At 30.0% G+C, this 22,804-nt stretch overlaps 2 protein-coding genes across 2 annotated transcripts; one reads left to right on the top strand and one right to left on the bottom strand.

The window, feature by feature from the left end:
• Positions 1-3,928: 3,928 nt before the first annotated feature.
• Positions 3,929-4,483, top strand: LOC125865045 (basic form of pathogenesis-related protein 1-like). The gene has a single exon (XM_049545203.1). The coding sequence runs from the start codon at positions 3,929-3,931 to the stop codon at positions 4,475-4,477; it is 549 nt and encodes a 182-aa protein (XP_049401160.1). The 3' UTR covers positions 4,478-4,483.
• A 5,228-nt stretch (positions 4,484-9,711) lies between these two features.
• On the bottom strand, positions 9,712-11,080 carry LOC125865035 (uncharacterized). The gene is made up of 2 exons (XM_049545190.1): positions 10,992-11,080; positions 9,712-10,888 (listed from the first exon to the last, which is right to left on the bottom strand). Exons 1-2 carry the CDS (start codon positions 11,078-11,080, stop codon positions 9,712-9,714), a joined length of 1,266 nt encoding a protein of 421 aa, XP_049401147.1.
• Positions 11,081-22,804: the final 11,724 nt, after the last annotated feature.

The following is a 22,804-nucleotide window of genomic DNA, read 5'->3' as shown; positions in this document are numbered from 1 at the left end:
AATCGAGTATAGGCCAATTCAGATTTATTTATCTAAAGAGCTAAACTAAAGCAATACCCAAATAATTAATTATCTCAATATTAATTAAATATTAGTCAACTATAAGTAACTTTGTTTATAACAAGTATGAATGATAATTATCTGCAAAATGGTAAATGACATGTAAAATTACATTAATATAGTAATCATTGAGTTTCATTTTGTTGACTTCACACAATTTTTAAAAAGTTTTTATTACGGTGTATTTCAACTTGTTATACGCAACTATAGTACTCGAGGCAATTACATTAGTCAACGCCTTTACTAATTATTTTTACTAAGATCAAGTTTTTAATTCGCTCATTTGAGATTTATATGCCTAAGCGTTCATATATATTGACACGATATAACATTTCTGAAACTTTTAAGGAGTTATTTCTATCAATTATTTTAATAGAAATTAATTAGTATGATCAATAGGAGAACGATTATGGATCGTTGAAATTATGAAAAAGTTTAAGAAATATTATTAATTATATCACAATAAATATTTTATGTATGTAATATTTTTAAAAATTATATTTTTTGTTAGCAAGTTGTGTTTAAAAATCAGAATTACTGATTTCAAAAACTTTGCAAAAACACAAAGTAACCAAAGTTTAATAAAGCAATAAGAATAGATGAACAAAAATTAATTGACAAAACTAAAATCTGTAAAAAACGTACCACAATCTGGAAAAACAGAATCAGAAAAAGATCAAGCCCACTGAATGCACAGTGTCCCCTTAAGGAAATTATTCCCCTCTAGTATCCGAGGTTTGATTTGGAATATGTCCTCCCAGGATAGAATGATCTTAATCACCAGTGTATTGATACCCAAAACTCTGGTGTCAGCGAACCACTCAACAACAATAAAGTACACGAAAAAATTCTGTGCAAAAGAAGAAGAAGAAATCAGAAAATTCGTAAGGAATAAGTCTGAGGAATCAATGTATTTATAGGTAAGAGGAACTGGTTCCGAAAGGTTGCAATCCTTTCAGAATCCACACGATCATTCATGAAAGTTTTCAACCTTTCAAACAGTCATGGTTATTTCTGAAAATTGCAACCTTTTAGAACACTCACTTCCAACAGCGGGAAATTCAAATAAAACGGGAAAGATTTAAATAAAACGGGTCGCCCGTGGATCCGAGTCGGGTCAATTAACTAATTAATTGAAACACTTCGGTTACCAAAAATAATCTCTCGATCGATTTCCAAATCCGAAGCCGAGCGAGCGAGCGACGACGGCACGAGGGGGTCCCTCTTTCCAACCCTTTTAACAATTAATAGGAGTGTTTCTATATTTAAACTCTTCTGTTTTTCTTTCCACCACCGATGAAGGACAAATGCATTTTTCAATAAAGCATAAGAAGACATTTCAAGTTCTTAACTCTTCAAGTTCCCAACTTTTCAAGTTCCTCTCTTTTCATCTTTCCTCCATTTCCCATTAACTCTTGCTACATACCCAACATTTTTAATATACACTTTAGTGCTTTAAGCTGTTTATACTTTATAAATTAAAATATACTTTCTTTTTTTCTTTTCTTGTTCCTCCTTTTACTTTTTCTTCTTTTGGTATTTTGTATAAAAAATATTTAGCACTATTATTTTCCTGAGATTATTTTCAAAACGGAAAATGAAATATTTATCAAAAAAAGTTAAAATATTTTTTTTGTTTATATATATATATATATACTGGTTAATGGATCATTTATCCATTTTGTACGTATGTAGAGTAACTTCCAATATAGGAGTAAAATTAAGATCAATGGGTAGGTGAAATATTAAGTTCCAACCACTTCCAACGAAAAAGTACGTATGAAAGAAAACCGATGACATCGATCCATAGAAGATATTGATTAATAGTAAAAAAAAATTTATCTCAATTATGTGACATATTTTTTATAATACTTAAAAGAATATCAAGAACTTATTTTAATTTTTTTTACAGTTACATAAATAAATATAAAGTGTTTTAATTTTTTTCTTTCTTCTTTAAATTTTGTGACAAATGAAATACAATAAAACCTTTACAAATTAATATAGGCGGGACCATGAAACATTATTATTTTGTAGCGGTATTATTTAATCTATAAATTAATATTTATAATTTAAAGAGTGTTTCAACATCAAAAAAATTGTTCAGGGATGAAATCTCAAAGAATTTGAAAGAACCCATTTGTGAAAACGTCATTCATGAACTTGAGGTAATGATTAATGATCTCGGTTTACCGCAATAAAATGGACGTTAATAACCTATTGAATGGGGTGAACATGATGTTGGATTTAGCAAGGTGTGATGGGAAATAAGAAGAGAAAATGGAAACTGGGGGAACCAATTTTGGAGGGAAAATGAAATGTCATTGCAAAGTGCAAATGAAAAGTCATTTTTACCATATTGGTAGAAGAAAGGAAATTGTTGTCCTTATATTAGGAAACACTTCCTTTAGTTCTTAAAGGGTTAAGAAGAAGGTGTCCCTCGTGCCGTCTTCGTCGCTCGGCCTCGGCCTCGAATTTGAATTTGGATTTGGATTTGCCAAATGATTGATTAATAGTATTTTTTAAACAAATTTTATTTAATCAATCTTGTTAATTCATTTCTTTTCTCTTATTAATTCAGAATGTTAGTTAAATAACATAATTAATTTCGCAATGAATTATTTGAAATTCGTGCGTAATGGTAAATTCGTTTGAAAGGATTTGTTCTTCCCGAAAAGTCATTACTTTTCCCAAAAGACACAACATTCTGAAAAAAACAGGTCTGAACAGATTTGTTTGAACAGACGTGATCCTTGCTACTAATGGCTATAAATAAGAGGTCATTTTCGTTTTTCAAACACTGAAATTTTTTCCTCTCTGCATACATTTTCTTACATAAACAAAATTGTCGATCGACTGAGTTTGTGTGTGCTCTTGTTGTTGTTCTTGAGTTCGCTGAAGTTATTGAAGTTTGAGGTACCGCTACTTCTCTAACAGGTTAATCCGTTTTATCTTGGGAGGAATTAATCTGCAACCTTGGGTACAGTGAGGGGATTAAATTTCTTAAGAAAACATAGTGATTTCTGTGGACTCGAATTAAAAATCATTCTGTCTATTTCATTTTTTTCTGTTTTTGTATTTGTGACTAACCTAAATACAAGAGATAACACATGATACATGTTCAGAGGTCCAGAGCTTAGAACAAATTGTGGATATCATTGGAAAAACAATGTTGATGATAAAGTTGAAGATGATACAATACTTTTGGAACGAGTTACGCGTAAGGAAGCACTTACATCTAGAACTCTTCACAATTTTATGGTGCAATTAGAAAAGACAACATCGAAACTTTTGGATGCAATAAGAAAAGTTAGAGATGAGCTTCAACTAGATTTAAATTTTAACAAAAAACAGAACATAATAGAACAATATTTCACTAAATTTTCGTAGATATATTTGTATGTTTAATGAATTATTAATTTATAATATTAATGAGACCATATATTTATATAGGGGTCTTCTGAAAATATATTATCTTATTATTTTATCGAAATGATGAGTGAATTTTTTTACTGACCCAAATTGGGACCGGAGGAAATTATTTTCTTAGAGAGATTATTAATTAACCGAGTATTAATTTAGTGAGGTTTTGGTGTAGTGCGAAAACAAATGTATGTATGTTCAAAGAATCACGTCAATAGTGACTTGAGGCGGCTCTTAGCATTTAAACGAATAGTTGCATAATGTGACATGTTAATCTTTGTCTTTAATTCACAAACCTACGTAGTCTCATACTAATTTTTTTTTTCTTAAAATAGAGTAACCCATTTAACTCTTTAATTTCTAGACAAATAACTGCAGACTATTCATTTTTTCGTCCCTATTTAAACCCATCCAAACTATTCCATAATTCTCACCAAAACACAAAATGGGATATTCCAATATTGGTTTAGTTGTTTGTTTCATTACCTTTGCTGTAATTCCCTTCATATCTGAAGCTCAAAATACTCCCCAAGATTATGTTAATGCTCACAATGAAGCTCGTAGACAAGTTGGTGTTGGGCCTATGACATGGGACAATAGGCTAGCGACCTTTGCCCAAAATTATGCTAATCAAAGAGCTGGGGACTGCAGGATGCAGCATTCAGGTGGTCCTTACGGCGAAAACCTAGCCTCCGCATTTCCCCAGCTCAATGCGGCTGGTGCCGTGCAGCAGTGGGTCAATGAGAGGCAATGGTACAATTATAATTCGAATACTTGTCAAGCTGGTAGAGTATGTGGACACTATACTCAAGTGGTATGGCGTAACTCGGTACGTGTTGGTTGTGCTAGGGTCAGGTGCAACAACGGGTGGTATTTTATAACTTGCAATTATGATCCACGTGGTAATATGAGCGGTCAACGTCCATTCCTTGTTGAAGAGCAACCAGACTTTGATTCCAACTTAGAACTTCCAACTGATGTCTCAATAAATTAAGCTTCATGTTTTAAATAAGAAAAATTAAATAAATCCATTAGTATTATGCTATGCAAGCAGGAACTGGAGTTATATGAAAATAAATATATGCGGATCGTTTAAATAAATGCTTCTTGGTTTAATTTAGTTTATTTATTCGTTGTCTCATATTATTTGTCATATAATCTCCTTTTTGAAACGTCTCTAAAAAATTTCAATCGATAACAAGTAAGTATTTTTAACTAATTTACTTCTATCTCTCTTTATTGAGTATACGCCCTATTTATGAATAAGAGTAAGCTAATTTTATTGATATTAGTAGAATAATCACTTGTTTGATATATCTTCAAATTTATAAATTCTATGATATGCATCAGTATTTGGTTAACTTTGGTTAACTCTTAATATAAGGGGGGGAATGGGATAAAATTAAGCAATTCAATCTTAATTTTATAAAAACGACAAGTGCTCCCTAGTTCCTATGATTTATTTTACTTATCATATTTTTCTTTTACATACCGTCTTTTAAAATATATTGACTAAAATGCCAAATTGACTATATCAATTATCATTATTTATTCTTTATCTCGACTTAATATAATACTACTCTTTTTTACACCACATTAATCTGTCTTCTAATTTATTAAATAAAGGTAAAAGAAGCTAATAATTAATTATATCTTGAATTTCTAAAATGACGAAAATTATTTTGGACCAATTATATTTAGTAATCACGACAATACATTAAAAAAATCATTTATATACAGATACAATACAATTTTTCGATAAACTCCATCTCCTTCATTTTTACAATTTGTACTTTTACCATGATAATTGATATTAGTAAGAAATTATCGTGTTATAATCCAATTTTTCTATGGCAGGATTACTGACATCGTGCATGTATATGTCTATTTGCGACATTGTAACTAATGTAATGGGATAATATTAAAAAAAAAGAAGTAAAACTATTAATCAATTTGCTAGTGGTTCGGATATCGGATAATACATGAATGGTTGTGGTAAATCGAGTGGAGGCAAATTCAAATTAATTTGTCTAATAAATCTAAATTAAAGAGATAAACTTAAGCAATAAGTGATTACTTCTTTTGGTAAAGGGGTTATGATACCCAAATAATTAATTATCGCAATACATACATTGTGCCCTAGCTGCTACTTGCAACATATTCCTTTTACTATAAAATAAAATAGTATATATACTATAAAAATATATTACATAGACGGAAGAATAAAAATGGTAAGGATAAAATAAACTTTGCATAAGACACCGGGGGAAGTTCGATTTTTAAATCAAAGTTGGGGGTTGTAATTAAATAATTTTCATCATGTAGTTATTTACTTCCTCTGTTTCATATTATTTGTCTCATGTTGACGTGCTACACACTTGAGAAAACTTAATTATTAGTGGTATATTTTACTAAACTAACCTTATTAATTAGTTGTTTTGAAACTCTAAATTTGACTACTAATACTACTTTATATAGTTATTTAGTACTAATGTTAGTATGGAGAAAAAGTAATAAAACATTCTTAATTTGCTAATGGACAAATAAAATGAAACATTCCTTTTTAATATAGGGGTTAAGTAAAATGCAATGAAGGGAGTAATAAAGCTCTCTTGATTTGCTAAAATAGACAAATAAAAAAAAATATTTTAAATAAAATTAGAGCCAAATAAAATGAAATGAATTGAGGGACTATAAATCGTTTACATTATTTAAATCCTTAATTAATTAAAATAGTATCGTAAGGTTAAAGCATTTTCAAGGGAGATGTATATTGACTAACATCAAGTTTTATAATCAAATAAGAAAACTAGTATATGAATAATAAGCTACCTACTTTATAGAGGTTTTCATGATCTCTATATATATTTACTTTGCATTTTAGCTTCGTTGCAACAATAAATTACAAGAATTATTTTTTTGTACTTGTTGTTTGAATACATTGTTTTATGTATGACATATTTGGTTAAGAATGATATGCCACATCATGCAACTATTTGTTTTTAAGTGATAAGAGGTACACCTAGTCATTTCGTTAATTGTTTCAACAACAGTATTAAATCAGTACACTTTTCTGTTTTATTAGTAAAAAAAATAGTAAAAATTAGGCTAATGACATAGTATAAGAAAAAAATTACTTCCTTTCCCTACTTTTTTATTAATTATCAAAAATCCCTTTTTTTAGTGTTTTTTGGATACATAATATAGCAGTGTAGATACTTAATATAGCAACACGGATACTTTAATTAATAACGGACGGATACTTAAATTATTAAGTTGTTAGTAGCACGGATACTTAATTAACAGGCGGATGCATAATATAGCAACGCGAATACTTTAATTAATAACGGACGGATACTTAAATTATTAAGTTGTTAGCAGCACGGATACTTAATTAACGGGCGGATGCATAATATAGCAGTGCGGATACTTTAATTAATAACGGACGGATACTTAAACTAACAAAGTATCCGGTTAAGTTGAATTGGGGGAAAATAAGGGATTTTTGTATTTTAATAAAAGAGTAGGAAAATATTGAAAATAGGTAAAGAAGTGTTGTGTATTTAAGTAATTTTTCCAAAAAAGTAATTTTCACAAAAGCCATACACGTTAGCTATTTTCCTATTTTAATTTATTTGTCTGATTTTAATTTTATGCAATGTTTAAAAAGTAAAAAAACTCCCACTGGGGCTAGGAAGTAAGCCCCACAACCCAAAGCGGGAAAGAACAAATAAAATTTGCTACAAAAGTCGGCTAACGGGGGTATTCCTGTGTATGAGAATGTAATCGAGAGGGTAATAGCCAAAATAGATTAATTTTAAATTTTATAATCTTAAACTAAAGATACTTAAAATTATCAAAATGTCATTTAATCTTCTGGTCTTAGAACCTGTTTGATATTGTGCTAAAAACTGCTTATTTTTAGAAGTACCTTTTTTTTTAAATAACTTATTAGAAAAGTAGTTTTTTTTAAAAAATTGTGTTTTTTTTGGTTATAACATGTAATTAATTAACAAAATTCACACTAAAAATTACCGTGATTTGTACTATTCAAATCTTAAACTTGCACAATGACCAAATTAAAGCCCCTGAAACTTCAAACTTAAAGACCTTGAGTGACAACTCGACTTCCGATACACTATTGAATTACAAGTTTCTTAAGACTTACGTGACATAGAAAAATAATTTATTTTGTTATGTCTAATTTTTTTTTTGTGTGACAAATTTGGTTTAGTAATTTTACAAAAGAAAAACTCTAATTAAGTTAAGTGATTTTATAATACAAAACAAAGTTTAATAACGCTGCTAGATAAATTTTTTATTTGAATTAGAGATACATGCATGTCATAGTTTAAAATTAAATTTTGGGTCAAGACATTATCCCATAGCCTTCTATTAGTATAGCTCCACCAATATATACGTACGGTTTAAATCATGAGATGTTAAGATCGAGTATGCTCTTGATGAGTCTTGGACGGGTGGTAATTACCCAGTAAGAAAAATGTTCATAAAATAAATATACGACTTCTCACTTCTCTAACAATTTTGTGCCATATAGTGAAACAAGCAAATCAACTATAAATGTTTTGACATAGTGAAACAAGAAAGATAATAAGAAATTGCATCAATAAGAGCAAATGTAGTCGAAGGCTACAATTACATGTTATAACCAAAATATAATATTTTTTATGTGAAATACAAGTACGGTGAAGAATGAAGTGTGTAGACTATAGTTTAGAGTACTCATATAGTGTCTAGTTATGTTAAATTACTACTCCCTCCGTCCATAATTATTTGACAGGTATACTAAAAATAGATGTCCAAGATTAATTGTCAATTTAAACAATCAAGAAATAATTAGTCACTTTTTTCCAATTCTGCCCTTAATGATAGTGTAGTTCAATTGAAAAGTTATGTGGACTTTTGGTATTCTTGGTATAGTAGGGTTATATTAGTCAAATTACACCTTGTATTAAATTTTTCTTGAGGGGTGTGCATGACCTTACCCTGACAAACAATTGTGGACGGAGGGAGTAATATTTAGTATTTATGAAGGGTAAAGTAGTAAATTACTACCTTCTTAATGATCGGTTTACCCGATAACCCAATACTAAAAACTGAAATTGAACCAATAATTCAATAATTTTTTTTATATAAAATCATTAAAAAAACTATTAACCCAATGACATTTTTTATATTTGATTTATTGATCGATTCAATTTTTGCACGCCTCTATTTATAACAACTAACGCCGCTAAAAATGTTGTTGGTAAGTTAAGGATCATATTCAGTTATTCACACATGTATCATTATAGATATTTTGTTCGTTTATCCTTCCTGGCATGCCAATTAAGAAATTTATTGAGAGAAACAATAAATTATTATACTATATGGTATGAAAAATAAAGAAATTAATATAACATGTCATGACAACCAAAAATCTATTGAGAAAAAAAATTGTTTTTCTCTTTTTAAGACATAGAATTATAATTGAATTTCCGTTTAAAGAGGAAATATTGATAAAAATATTGTAGATTTAAAAAAGTGCAAGCAAACGTGCACGTGCACGTGCACAATATTGAAGAAATTCTTCTCTAATATTAGAGAGAGATGTATATAAAAAAAATTGGAAGTTGATTATCCTAATTCCTACTGGTTTGATCATATGACCTTACCATAAGCAATTAATTAACAAAATTCATACTAAAAGTTAACGTGATTTGTGTTGTTCATATCCTAAACCTGCACGATGACCAAATTAAAGCCTCTGAAATTTCAAACTTAAATGTCTTGTGTGACAATTTGATTCCTAGATAATAGAGTTATATATACTATCAGATTACAAATTTCTTAATATTTAGGAGAGAAAAAATCAAAAATAACTTTAGTGGAATATTTCAAATATATACTCTAATAAACATATAAACATGATAATTTTTTTTTTTTAGATTTTAAAATTTCAAATGATAATCTCAAATCAGAAAGCAAGCTAAATATAAAGTGACGAACTTAAACTTTCTTTTTACTCTATATTCTATCTTACAAACATTAAAAATAAATTTTAATCAACAAACCCATACCAGTAAAGAAAGAAACTTAAAAGGCTAAGTAAATTATCCTTGTAAGTAAGACTAATTTATTCACTTCAACAAAAAAGAAAGAAATATATAAGAGAGGGTAGAAAGATCAAGAAAGAAAACTACTACAATACATAAGAGAGTAGAAAAATCAATTCTCTGTCAGTTCACAGCGGATCCAAACACGATTTAAAAGCTCTTTCTGTTGCGTTTTATCCGTACAATTATATTTCAATACTTTGAATGCGACATCTTCCAAAGAGTAGTAGGTATAGTCGTTACAAGTGTTGAAAGTGGGGAAGAAAACTGCATTATCCACATTTACGTTCATGCCACAAATAGCAATTGATGAGGCTTCGCTAGTGAAAAAAAGCCAATTTTTGACTTCTTTTACTAATTTGACTCTTATGTTGCTTCCAAAATCTAGTTCATAAACATGAACATCATGTTGTGGTGTCACAACCACGGAATATAGCACATTTTGATCCTGACGTTGAACTAAAAACAAACGGCAAGCACCAGAAATAGGAGGTGAATATAGTTGAGAAAGTTGATGGATAACCCAATAAGAGGTTCCGTCTTTCAAGATGCCAAATACACCAACATCACCGTGTTGGCCTATGACACAAAATTCTTCACCAAAGTAGGCCGGACTAGAAGATGAAAGTAGGAATGGCACCTCACTGTCCCTTGTGATAGTAGTCCATTTATCATCCCCTTGTCTCAAATATGAAATCCTAACTTGAAACAAGTTTAAGGAAGCTATACCAAAGATTAACCAGGCAGACGAACTAGTTGGAGAAGTTGAGAATGACATAATGTCACAGAAATAGTCGTCTGTTTTTTGTGGGAGATGAATTATTTGCTTCCCAGAAGGTGAAGGCTCAAGTAAGAAGAAAGACTTTCCCTTAGACACAAGAAGCCATCCATATTTTGCATACCGAATTTCACAGCCTACTAAATCGGTGTTGCTCATATAACAGTTGAAATTTCTAAAGGGATTATAAAAGGTGCACAAACCATCCTTTTGGTTTAGAGATAGAAGCCACATGGAGTCTTGATCATAAGAAGCAGCTGCATGATCATCAACAACCACTTTCCAACTTAGTGGAGGAGCAACGGATCTCCATAATTTACACACCAAGCGAAAATTCATGTATGCTTCTTGAGAAATTAGATGACGAGAAATTTCCGTTTGATGGTCTTGCGAAAGATGCATGCAAATGTTGCTGTCTACAGGCGCAGGCATACTATTAATACGGGATGGATGCTTTTTCAACTTGTCGCCTCTAGTACTAGTGTTATGTTGAATTTTGGCCCTTCCTGACCTAAATAAGTTATCAAAATCAAATGTTATGAACAATATAATATTCACAAACATATAACGTAGACAATGAAATTAATTAATTACCTGGCGAATAGAGGAGGAACCGAATTGGGAGGACGGTTGACACGAAATTGCTTAGTGGTTGACAAGCTCTGTTCGCCAATGTGAAAGGCATATAAAGTGCGGTGATCATTGCACTGTGTGAAATAGACATTGTTATTTTCTTGAGGTAGAGATGAAGAAGTTGCAGCAGAGAATTGTCCACTTAGAAAAATAATAAATCCGTCCAAATTGAATACTCTGTTGAATTGTTTAGTTTCAAAATCGGCCTCCCAAACCTCAAAGATGGAAGGTGATCCGACTTTTCGTTGAACTAGAAACAATTGTTCTTGCCACGAAACCAAGTGTATGCTTCGATGCATAGCAGTGGCATCTATCGGTGCCCTGAATGTTGTGACAGGAGACAGACAAGTAGTTTTAGTTATTTCAGGGATCATTTGTATTACGCCTAGTTTCCCTTCCTGAAACAGAGTGCATATTTTCTCACCGTTGCAGAAGGTGACTGCGTCGATCAACCTGTTATCATCATACAGTTTTACCTTTATCCACTTTTTATAATAAGGAGGACCAGTAATTAGACAATACGGTTCTTCGCGAAAGAATAGGGAGACGTTGCATAAGTATTGATCATCGTAGGGAAAATATTCATGTGTTGAAGGGGAAACAACACACTTGAGCACCTCTGTTATCCAGTCATCGCAGTGATAATAATAAGGGAGCATGATTTTGGTATGACATTTGATGTTATAAATAAAACATTCACATATGTCAATGAAAAAACCCCAATCGTCCCAGCGAGCCAAGCAATATATGCCCTTCTCGTTAACATCAATTTGCTCCTTGGAAGTGATTGATGACAAATATTTCTTGTCCTTCTCCTGAGCCTTCTCTTGAGCCCTGACTGATGAATAGAAGTTCGTCTCCATGATGACTTGTTTTATTCAGACTTTGACCCAATTCATACATATATCCCTCTCTTTATATAATGACTCAATTCATAAACAAGTTGTTTCCTACCACAACTAGGTTTAGGGAAAGCGAAAAAAAAAATAAAGCACTTTTTGACTTTTATTAGGATTCCTATTACATATTTACTTTGCCAAAAATAACTATAACTTCTTAATTTTGTTAGGATTCTTATTACATTTAATTGATTTATAATTTTTAAATTGATAAATAATAATTTGAGAAAATAGTAATTTTAAAAATTAAATTAAAATAAAAAAATATACAATACAATTTTCTTATAACAAATGAGATAAAGTATCGCAGTAAAAAAGCAAAGAGGCTAATTTGTGTTGCCTATAACAAAGTAATACTAAAATTTATTCTATCTATTTATTAGAGCCGGCAATATGGGCTAGGCCCGTTGGGCTGACTTTGCCTAACCCGTGATTTGATAGGGTTGGGCTACGATTTTTGGAGTCCATTTAAAAAAAAGGGTTTTTTAGCCCGGCCTGAATAAGCCTGTCGATTTGTGGGGCTTGAGAAATATGGGTAGGGCTGGCCCGTGGGTCAAATAAAAATTAATTAAAAAATAAAAATAAAATAAAGTATTAAAAATAACAGGACTCTACACTCAAAATCTGTTTAAAGTTTGAAATATTACAATTTAAATACAAATTATGTTTATAAAATATGTATTACATAAAATAAAGTTTCTAAAATTTCTAGGGAATCACTACATAGGCCATAGATTAATGCATATTGCGTTTGTGGGGAGTCGAATCTGGATCTATTGCTTGGAAGGCAATTATCCTAACCGTTGGACTACAAACACTTGCATGCTATTCCTACTTAAGACACATATTTTGTATGTACTATCTTACCCTCACTACTCCTCCAACCTATTCGTTTCATTCCAATATATGTGGTGAAGTTTGATTAGGTAAAGTGTATTATTTATAACTATAAATATAAAAATGAGTCATAGCTTTTTTAAACAAATTAAAATAGAAAAAAAAAAGAGGTCACATTAATTAAATAGAGAACAAATTGAGTAGTGATGTGAATGGATTCATGCCTCCATTCAACAAGTTAATAAAAGGTTGCAATTGATGCTTCTTCATTGTCATAAGCATTTTTACTCCATCAAAAATTTATATATTCTATTTTTTTGTAGTTGTGATTTTTGGGTATTCTTATTTAACTTCTGATTAATTTAATTTGTAAGTGCACTTTTAATTTTTTAAACAATGAATCTTCACAAATTTAACTAATTTATATAATAATACAAAGTTGGATATAGAAAAGGTGATGTGGCACCTTTCTATGGCCAACATTTGGATTTATCTTTTTTCTCATTTTTTCGACATTTTTTTTAATTGCATTTTTATTTCATTTATGCTACTAATTAAATGACTACTAATAAAAACTTCATAAAACTCAATTAAACATAAGATTGAAGTAAAGGCCCGATTGAATCTGATTGCACCTCACGTTGTGTCATTCCTTCATTAACCTTAAAGGATTTATGAAAATAAATAGATAACAATAAAGATGAGATCCTGGGAATAAAATAAAATATAGTAAAAATTATACAAAGCACATAGTCTAATAAACAAATTACTTTCTTATTCCTACTTTTTCATAAATTACAAAATTTCCCTTATTTTAGTGTCTTGCGGATACTTTATTTTGCGGGCGGATACATTAATTTAAAAGTTGTAATTAACAATTTAGTATGTTAATTAAGGGATTAAAAACAGAAATTATAATTGACTGTCACAAATCATGCATACGTTTTAACATGTTTTAACATGCCCTATTTGAAAGCAAAAATCAAATTTATGTATAAATTATAGGAACCACATATTATAAGTACTAAATAACATTTTATCCCTTCTAGTTTTCTATTTACCAAAAATCCCTTAAACGTGATGTTTGCGGGATACATAGTGTTGTGCACGGGATACATTAGGTTTGATACATTCCACATAGCGGGATACATAGCGTTGTGCACGGGATACATAACGTTTGATACATTCCATATAGCGGGATACATAGCGTTGTGCACAGGAAACATGCAGGATACATAGGTAAATAAGGGATTTTTGAAAATTTTGAAATAAGTAGGGATAAATGGATATTAAAGTAAGTAAAGCAGTGTAGTTAAGTAATTTGTCCAAAATTTATTCTATCTATTTATTAGAGCCGGCAATATGGGCTAGGCCCATTGGGCTGGCTTTGCCTAACCCGTGATTTGCTAGGTTTGGGTTACGATTTTTGGAGCCCATTTAAAAAAATGGCTTTTTAGCCCGGCCTGAATAAGCCTGTCGATTTGTGGGGCTTGAGAAATATGGGTAGGGCTGGCCCGTGGGTCAAATAAAATTTAATTAAAAAATAAAAATGAAATAAAGTATTAAAAATAACAGGAGTCTACACTCAAAATCTGTTTAAAGTTTGAAATATTACAATTTAAATACAAATTATGTTTATAAAATATGTACTACATAAAATAAAGTTTCTAAAATTTCTAGGGAATCACTACATAGGCCATAGCCTATGGAATATTATCATAGTTTTTGTGTTTATTATGATCATTAGAAAACAATTAGGTTAATATTTCTATTTAGCTATTTATGTTTTTACTTGAAATCAAACTCAATAAATATTATATAGATAATTTTATTTGTGTATTTGATTAATAAGTAGTAACACTAGTCGATATTTATGATAATATTTTTAAATTAAAATTTAATTTAAAAAATTATAAAAAATATATTTTTAAGAAAAGAGGGCTGGCCCGGCAAAGCCCGTAGCCCACACACTTGTGGGCTGGGCCAACCATTTTTGGGCCCACATAAAAAATGGGCTAGCCCCGCATGGCCTGTCAAATTGCAAAGCATGTATGGGTTAACCCGAATGGGGTGGACCAGCCCATAATGACAACTCTATTATTTATTAGTTCTAAATACGGAAAGAAAGTGTCAATAAATAAAAATTAATGCATATTGCATCTGTTGACACCCAATTTTGACCCTCCACAATATAAATTAATCATTTCGAGCTTCTCCAATTTCAAACGATTTAAAATTATTAGTTTTATAAAAATTTTAAAAAAGAATAATAATAAAAAAGAAAAATAAAATAAAATAAAATAATATAGTTTGCAAGATTTTTAAATAGTTTGCCACTCTTCATAAATTTTANCACTGTGTGAAATAGACATTGTTATTTTCTTGAGGTAGAGATGAAGAAGTTGCAGCAGAGAATTGTCCACTTAGAAAAATAATAAATCCGTCCAAATTGAATACTCTGTTGAATTGTTTAGTTTCAAAATCGGCCTCCCAAACCTCAAAGATGGAAGGTGATCCGACTTTTCGTTGAACTAGAAACAATTGTTCTTGCCACGAAACCAAGTGTATGCTTCGATGCATAGCAGTGGCATCTATCGGTGCCCTGAATGTTGTGACAGGAGACAGACAAGTAGTTTTAGTTATTTCAGGGATCATTTGTATTATGCCTAGTTTCCCTTCCTGAAACAGAGTGCATATTTTCTCACCGTTGCAGAACGTGACTGCGTCGATCAACCTGTTATCATCATACAGGTTTACCTTTATCCACTTTTTATAATAAGGAGGACCAGTAATTAGACAATACGGTTCTTCGCGAAAGAATAGGGAGACGTTGCATAAGTATTGATCATCGTAGGGAAAATATTCATGTGTTGAAGGGGAAACAACACACTTGAGCACCTCTGTTATCCAGTCATCGCAGTGATAATAATAAGGGAGCATGATTTTGGTATGACATTTGATGTTATAAATAAAACATTCACATATGTCAATGAAAACACCCCAATCGTCCCAGCGAGCCAAGCAATATATGCCCTTCTCGTTAACATCAATTTGCTCCTTGGAAGTGATTGATGACAAATATTTTTTGTCCTTCTCCTGAGCCTTCTCTTGAGCCCTGACTGATGAATAGAAGTTCGTCTCCATGATGACTTGTTTTATTCAGACATTGACCCAATTCATACATATATATCCCTCTCTTTATATAATGACTCAAATTCATAAACAAGTTGTTTCCTAGCACTACTACGTTTAGGGAAAGCGAAAAAAAAAAATAAAGCACTTTTTGACTTTTATTACGATTCCTATTACATATTTACTTTGCCAAAAATAACTATAACTTTTTAGCCCGGCCTGAATATGCCTGTCGATTTGTGGGGCTTGAGAAATATGGATAGGGATGGCCCGTGGGTCAAATAAAAATTAATTAAAAAATAAAAATAAAATAAAATAAAGTATTAAAAATAACAGGAGTCTACACTGAAAACCTGTTTAAAGTTTGAAATATTACAATTTAAATACAAATTATGTTTATAAAATATGTACTACATAAAATAAAGTTTCTAAAATTTCTAGGGAATCACTACATAGGCCATAGCCTATGAAATATTATCATAGTTTTTGTGTTTTATTATGATCATTGGAAAACAATTAGGTTAATATTTCTATTTAGCTATTTATATTTTTACTTGAAATCAAACTTAATAAATATTATATAGATAATTTTATTTGTGTATTTGATTAATAAGTAGTAACACTAGTCGATATTTATGATAATATTTTTAAATTATAATTTAATTAAAAAATTAAAAAAATATATTTTTAAGAAAAGAGAGCTGGCCCGAAAAACCCGTAGCCCACACACTTGTGGGCTGGGCAACCATTTTTTGGCCCACATAAAAAATGGGCTAGCCTTGCCTGGCCCGTCAAATTGCGAAGCCTGTATGGGTTAACCCAAATGGGGTGGGTCAGCCCATATTGACAGCTCTACTATTTATTAGTTCTAAATACGGAAAGAAAGTGTCAATAAATAAAAATTAATTCATATTGCGTCTGTGGGGGGTCGAATCTGGGTCGTCTATTGCTTGGAAGGAAATTATCCTAACCGTTGGACTACAAACACTTGCTTGCTATTCCTACTTAAGACACATATTTTGTCCGTACTATCTTACCCTCACTACTCCTCCAACCTATTCGTTTCATTCCAATATATGTGGTGAAGTTTGATTAGGTAAAGTGTATTAATTATAACTATAAATATAAAAATGAGTCATAGCTTTTTTAAACAAATTAAAATAGAAAAAAAAAGAGGTCACATTAAATAGAGAACAAATTGAGTAGTGATGTGAATGGATTCATGCCTCCATTCAACAAGTTAATAAAAGGTTGCAATTGATGCTTCTTCATTGTCATAAGCATTTTTACTCCATCAAAAATTTATATATTCTATTTTTTTGTAGTTGTGATTTTTGGGCATCCTTATTTAACTTCTAATTAATTTAATTTGTAAGTGCACTTTTAATCCTTTAAACAATGAATCATCACAAATTTAACGAATTTATATAATAATACAAAGTTGGATATAGAAAAAGTGATGTGGCACCTTTCTATGGCCAACATTTGGATTTATCTTTTTTTTTTTTCATTTTTTCGACATTTTTTTTTAATTGCATTTTTATTTCATTTATGCTACTAATTAAATGACTACTAATAAAAACTTCATAAAACTCAATTAAACATAAGATTGAAGTAAAGGCCCGATTAAATCTGATTGCAGCCCACGTTGTGTCATTCCTTCATTAACCTTGAAGGATTTATGAAAATAAATAGATAACAATAAAGATGAGATCATGGGAATAAAATAAAATATAGTAAAAATTATACAAAGCACATAATATAATAAATAAATTACTTCCTATTCCTAATCTTTTATAAATTACAAAATTTCCCTTATTTTAGTGTCTTGCGGATACTTTATTTTGCGGGCGGATACATTAATTTAAAGGAAAAATTACAAAAGTATATTACTTAAGACTTTTATTAACAAAATATCAATAGACTTATATTTAATTACAAACTAAGTTTATAAATTACATACATAACAAAGTATTTAATTTTTATATTTAATTGAATTTTGTTTTAATCAATTTTTCTCTCTCATACTATTAGTATTAACTGCCTTTTTATGTGGAATATAATTAGGTATTAAATTTTATCAAATATTATCTCTCCTAATACAGATTCAAATATACACGTTTCATTAATTTTGTTATTCCCTTTTTTATGCTTATTGGACCTTTTTGGGATCATAATTATTTTATTCCTTTTTTTTTATAAAGCTTTTTATTTTACCTAGAAAATTGGTGTACTTATCAATGTGGAGTTATAGTTCCAAGAAATCTTGAAATTATTTTTTCCAGCAGTCAAAAGGGTTAACTCTCCCATATTTTTCTTCATATTCTTCTTCCATTTTTCTTAAATCTTTAATCTTCTTCACCGAATCGTTTGACAATCCAATTAACCAAAAATTTTATCATTGTTCGATCGAAAAGACTCCGTGTAAAAGTCCTAGGCTTAACAAATATCTGGTAGTCGTTGATAGCCCGCCGATCAATTGTTCAAGACCATCTTATGAGCTGAATGCATTTACGCAATCGCCTGTCAAAGTTGGTATTGGAGATGAAAACAAATTCGAATCTCACATCTCCTAAAATTGCTTTTACCTATGTAAAAATAATCAGTAATTTAACTACACCAACACATATACTACAAACACATACACATATAAATTTGTCAAAATATTGTTATATGATATGATATATAATGATGTTTAATATTGATGTTTACGGTATATTTTACCAATAAATATACTTACACCGTTCACATTCTATATTTTAATTCCTTGACATGATATTCCATTAAATCATAAGTGAGTAATAGTTATGCATTTGCAAATAATTACTTTATGAAAACGTTAATGAATTTGAACTAATTTGACACATTGTTGCATCATTATAACCATCCGTTATTCACACATTTTGTTGGCAAATCACATGTAGTGTAGTCAAAACACCAAATTTATACCTCAAGCTATATCAAATTAGTTGAAAGTTGTATTAAATTTTATATATTCAAATGGTATTATCATACCACAACGAAGACCTGTATTTTGACACTATTAACTTCTAGTTTCAACAATATAATGAATTACATCAATTCTTAAACAACTTATATACCAAATTAGTCTTACCATCAAAGTTAATCAAAACTATAGTAACTCATAATAACCAATATCTTAATACCACTAAAAAAATTCAGAAAATCTCATTCTTAAAAAACGAAAAAGTAAACTCTGCAATGTTATTATTGCGGTGGAAATTTGGTACAATCCTTTTTGTTGGATGATCATTGGTAGACATCGATCACTCACACCATATTTAATTTCCAACTCAAATATTGTTGTATCCACACCTAATTGGAAAGCAATAATCTTCATTAAGACATCGTTATTGATATTTGTGTCATATATTACTCCTTCAATCTTGAAATCTACACACCGTCCTGTAATACCATTCAAAATATAGTTAAAAACATACTAACTTTCAATGTTACTTAAATTTAAACAAACAAACTCGAAATTCCTTCATAAATCAAAAACTTCTTGTATTACCAATAGAATTAGTATGCAAAATGATGCACATGATGGTTTAAAGTTGGTGTCGAGTTCAATATTAAGATAATGTAAGACTTACACCGATCATTAATAAACTACATATAAAAATTGGAGTATAATTGGTTGAGAACTTGGTTTGATTGATTGTTCCATTTACAATACATAACACCATAATTTTATAAACCAATTTCTTAGTATCATCAAATAAATTAAATTAGTGTATATTATGATTTAAAATTGATGTTTAGTTCAATCTATCATAATTAATAAATTACACCAAATATGGTGTTTACACCATCATTTTGTACCAAACCATAATCAATATGTTCACCATCTTCATGTACAACAATAAACCCAACTCCGAATGACACCAACAAAAAATCAGTAGTATACCAAATAAATTAAAACGATTAATTTCACCAAATAAAACCAACTCTGAATGTAGTCCATCATTGTGATAATTAAAAATGATTAAATTTACCAAATAAATTACCAAAACAGATAATCATTAAATATTCTTTCTATTCTGTATCTCAAAATCATACAATAAACCAAATAATTAATAAATAAAAATCAACCTATATTACACCATTATTTAAACAACTCCAGATAGACAACATTTAATTTTTTAAAAGTGATTTTTAACGTATATATGGTGTTTAAACCATCATTACGTACCCTTATATTATCAATACGTTCACCATAATCATGCACAATAAAACCTACACCAAATGACACAAAAAAAAAACAATAGTACAATGAATATGCTTTCATAATTTTGATAATTAAAAAAAAATTAATTTCACCAAATCAATTACCAAAACAGATAATCACTATATATTATTTCTATTCCAAATCTAAAAACCATATAAAAAACCAAACAATTAATAAAAAAATAATAATTCAAATCACGAAATTGATGAATAACAACAACAACGATCATGTTTTTCAATTACACGATTAAAAAACACCAATTAAAATATTGAATTATTGTTAATACCTGATGCGTCCCAACGTCCTTTATGTTGAATTAGGATTGAATAATTGTTGGTATGCAAAGAATGAATAGAAAGAGAGTTTTATATTTGTTAAGAGACCTTTTATTGATAGGAGAGAATATTTTATAACTAATTTGAGTAAATCATGGAATTTGAGAAAAATGGGGAATATCATAAATCTGGAGCACGCATTGGTGTTTTTTTTTTTCTTTTCTTTTAATATTAAAACATAACTTTGAAAAAAAACTATTGTTATATAGGCGAAAAAAAAACTATTGTCATAGAGTGGTAATTAAGAAACTTAATTTGTATACTTAAGTTTTTTGGCCCTAATTTAAAAGCTGTAATTAACAGTTTAGTGTGTTAATTAAGTGATTAAAAACAGAAATTATGATTGACTGTCACAAATCACGCATATGTTTTAACATGCCCTATTTGAAAGCAAAATCACTTGAGGGGATCTAAAAGGGCTTCCATTGATCTGGTGTACCTTTCATTAAGACTTTTCTCTCTTTCTTGTTCTGATTTCCTTGAAATCACATTTACCCTCTTTAGAGTATATTACGTGAAAAAAATCACATTTATAGAGCTGAAATTTAGGATACATAATTCCGCATTGTAGTTGACCTAGCTAAGCAAGAATATCCTGATTTGGAGATATGTAATGTGCTGTCACGTGCTTAGGTTTTCTTATTTTAATGGTCCTAGTAAAATGATGTTTGTTGCGTTTTATGTGAAATATCTTCATTTGATGGTCCAGGCCTGGTAAGGTCCGAACCGACAGCCGGCCCCTTATATAGTATGGTGGGTCGGTTCGGATAATTTTAAGAGTAAATTTTAGGTTTAGTAAATAGACCCATATTTGTATATATCGGTATATAAATGGATCCTGCAATTAATTTTTATACAACACATATGGGTCTATTTATATATTTCGGTATACAAATGGGATGGTGGAAAACATGGAATGTTTGCTGCAAATTACAAATAAAAGAAACTATGACTATAACATTTAATTTGAATTAATAGTTTGTTATTTCATACAATTTTTTCTATCTATATACTAGTCAATGAATTATTTATCCAATGTATCCGTATGTTTAAGTAATCCGTGGAGTAATTTTCAATATAAGAGTAAAATTGAGATCGATGAGTAGGTGAGATGTTATTTTCCAACTACTTCCGACGGAAAATTAAGTACGAGAGGAAATCAATGACATCGATCCATAGAAGATAATGAGAAATTGTAACTTTTTTATCTCAATTATGTGACTTTTTTTTAATTATCCTAAAAAGAATATCAAAAACTTATTTCTTTTATCTTAATTTTTTTTTTTTACAGTTATACAAATAATTAAAAAGTAGGGAAAATTGTATATAATAGCAAACTATTAATTCAAATTAAATGTTATAAATATAGTTTGATTTAATTGTACCTCATAGCAAACTGTTGCTATTTCACCTCTCTCCTAGTGAATCTCGCTCGCCACTCTCGTTCTCTCCCTCGCCTCTCTCGTTTTTTATACAAACACAAGTATATAAAGTGCGTTTGTGTTTGTATAAAGCGAGAGAAAATTGTATATATACATATATTTTTGTTCCCCTCTCTGCCCTCTCCCAGATCTCGCTCGCCACTCTCCCAAATCTCACTCTCTCACTTTATACCAAAAACGCAAATTGTATAAAATGCGTTTGTGTTTGTATAAAGCGAGAGAAAATTGTATATATACATATATTTTCATTCCCCTCTCTCCCCTCTCCCAGATCTCGCTCGCCACTCTCCCAGATCTCTCTCTCACTTTATACAAAAAACGCAAATGTATAAAATGCGTGAAAATTGTATATATACGTATATTTTTGTTCCCCTCTCTCCCCTCTCCCAGATCTCGCTCGCCACTCTCTCAGATCTCGCTCGCTCACTCGCCTCTCTCACTTTATACAATTGATCTTTTTGTATATGTATACCAAAGGAGATTATACAACTGCTTTCTTTTGTATATGTATAGCGAAATATACATATTTATGTTTGCTATGGAGCACAATTATGCAAACTTTGTTATAGCATACAACTATGAATTTTGTACTTGCTATATGTGAAAGTTGCTCTAAAAAGTATTCTGTTTTTTCTTTTAAAAAAAATAAATAAAAATAGTGACAGATTAAATAGTGAGACAAAAACTAGGACGGAGAGTGTTACAATTTAATAATAGTTAAAACAAATGAATGTTCAAAGAATCACGTCAATAGTGACCTGAGGCGGCTCTTAGCATTTAAACGAATAGTTGCATAATGTGACATGTTAATCTTTGTCTTTAATTCACAAACCTACGTAGTCTCATACTAATTTTTTTTTTTCTTAAAATAGAGTAACCCATTTAACTCTTTAATTT

Source organism: Solanum stenotomum, chromosome 1 (assembly GCF_019186545.1).
Source record: "Solanum stenotomum isolate F172 chromosome 1, ASM1918654v1, whole genome shotgun sequence".
NCBI classification, from domain to species: domain Eukaryota; kingdom Viridiplantae; phylum Streptophyta; class Magnoliopsida; order Solanales; family Solanaceae; genus Solanum; species Solanum stenotomum.
This window is presented reverse-complemented; position numbering and strand designations above follow the sequence as displayed.

What these genes read in the sequence shown, in the direction of transcription:
- LOC125865045 (XM_049545203.1), top strand. Translation starts at nt 3,929, where the DNA reads ATGGGATATTCCAATATTGGTTTAGTTGTTTGTTTCATTACCTTTGCT.
- LOC125865035 (XM_049545190.1), bottom strand. Translation starts at nt 11,080, where the DNA reads ATGATCACCGCACTTTATATGCCTTTCACATTGGCGAACAGAGCTTGT. An exon ending in TCAACCGTCCTCCCAATTCG is followed by an intron (nt 10,889 to 10,991) that starts GTTCCTCCTCTA and finishes TAACTTATTTAG; the next exon opens with GTCAGGAAGGGCCAAAATTC.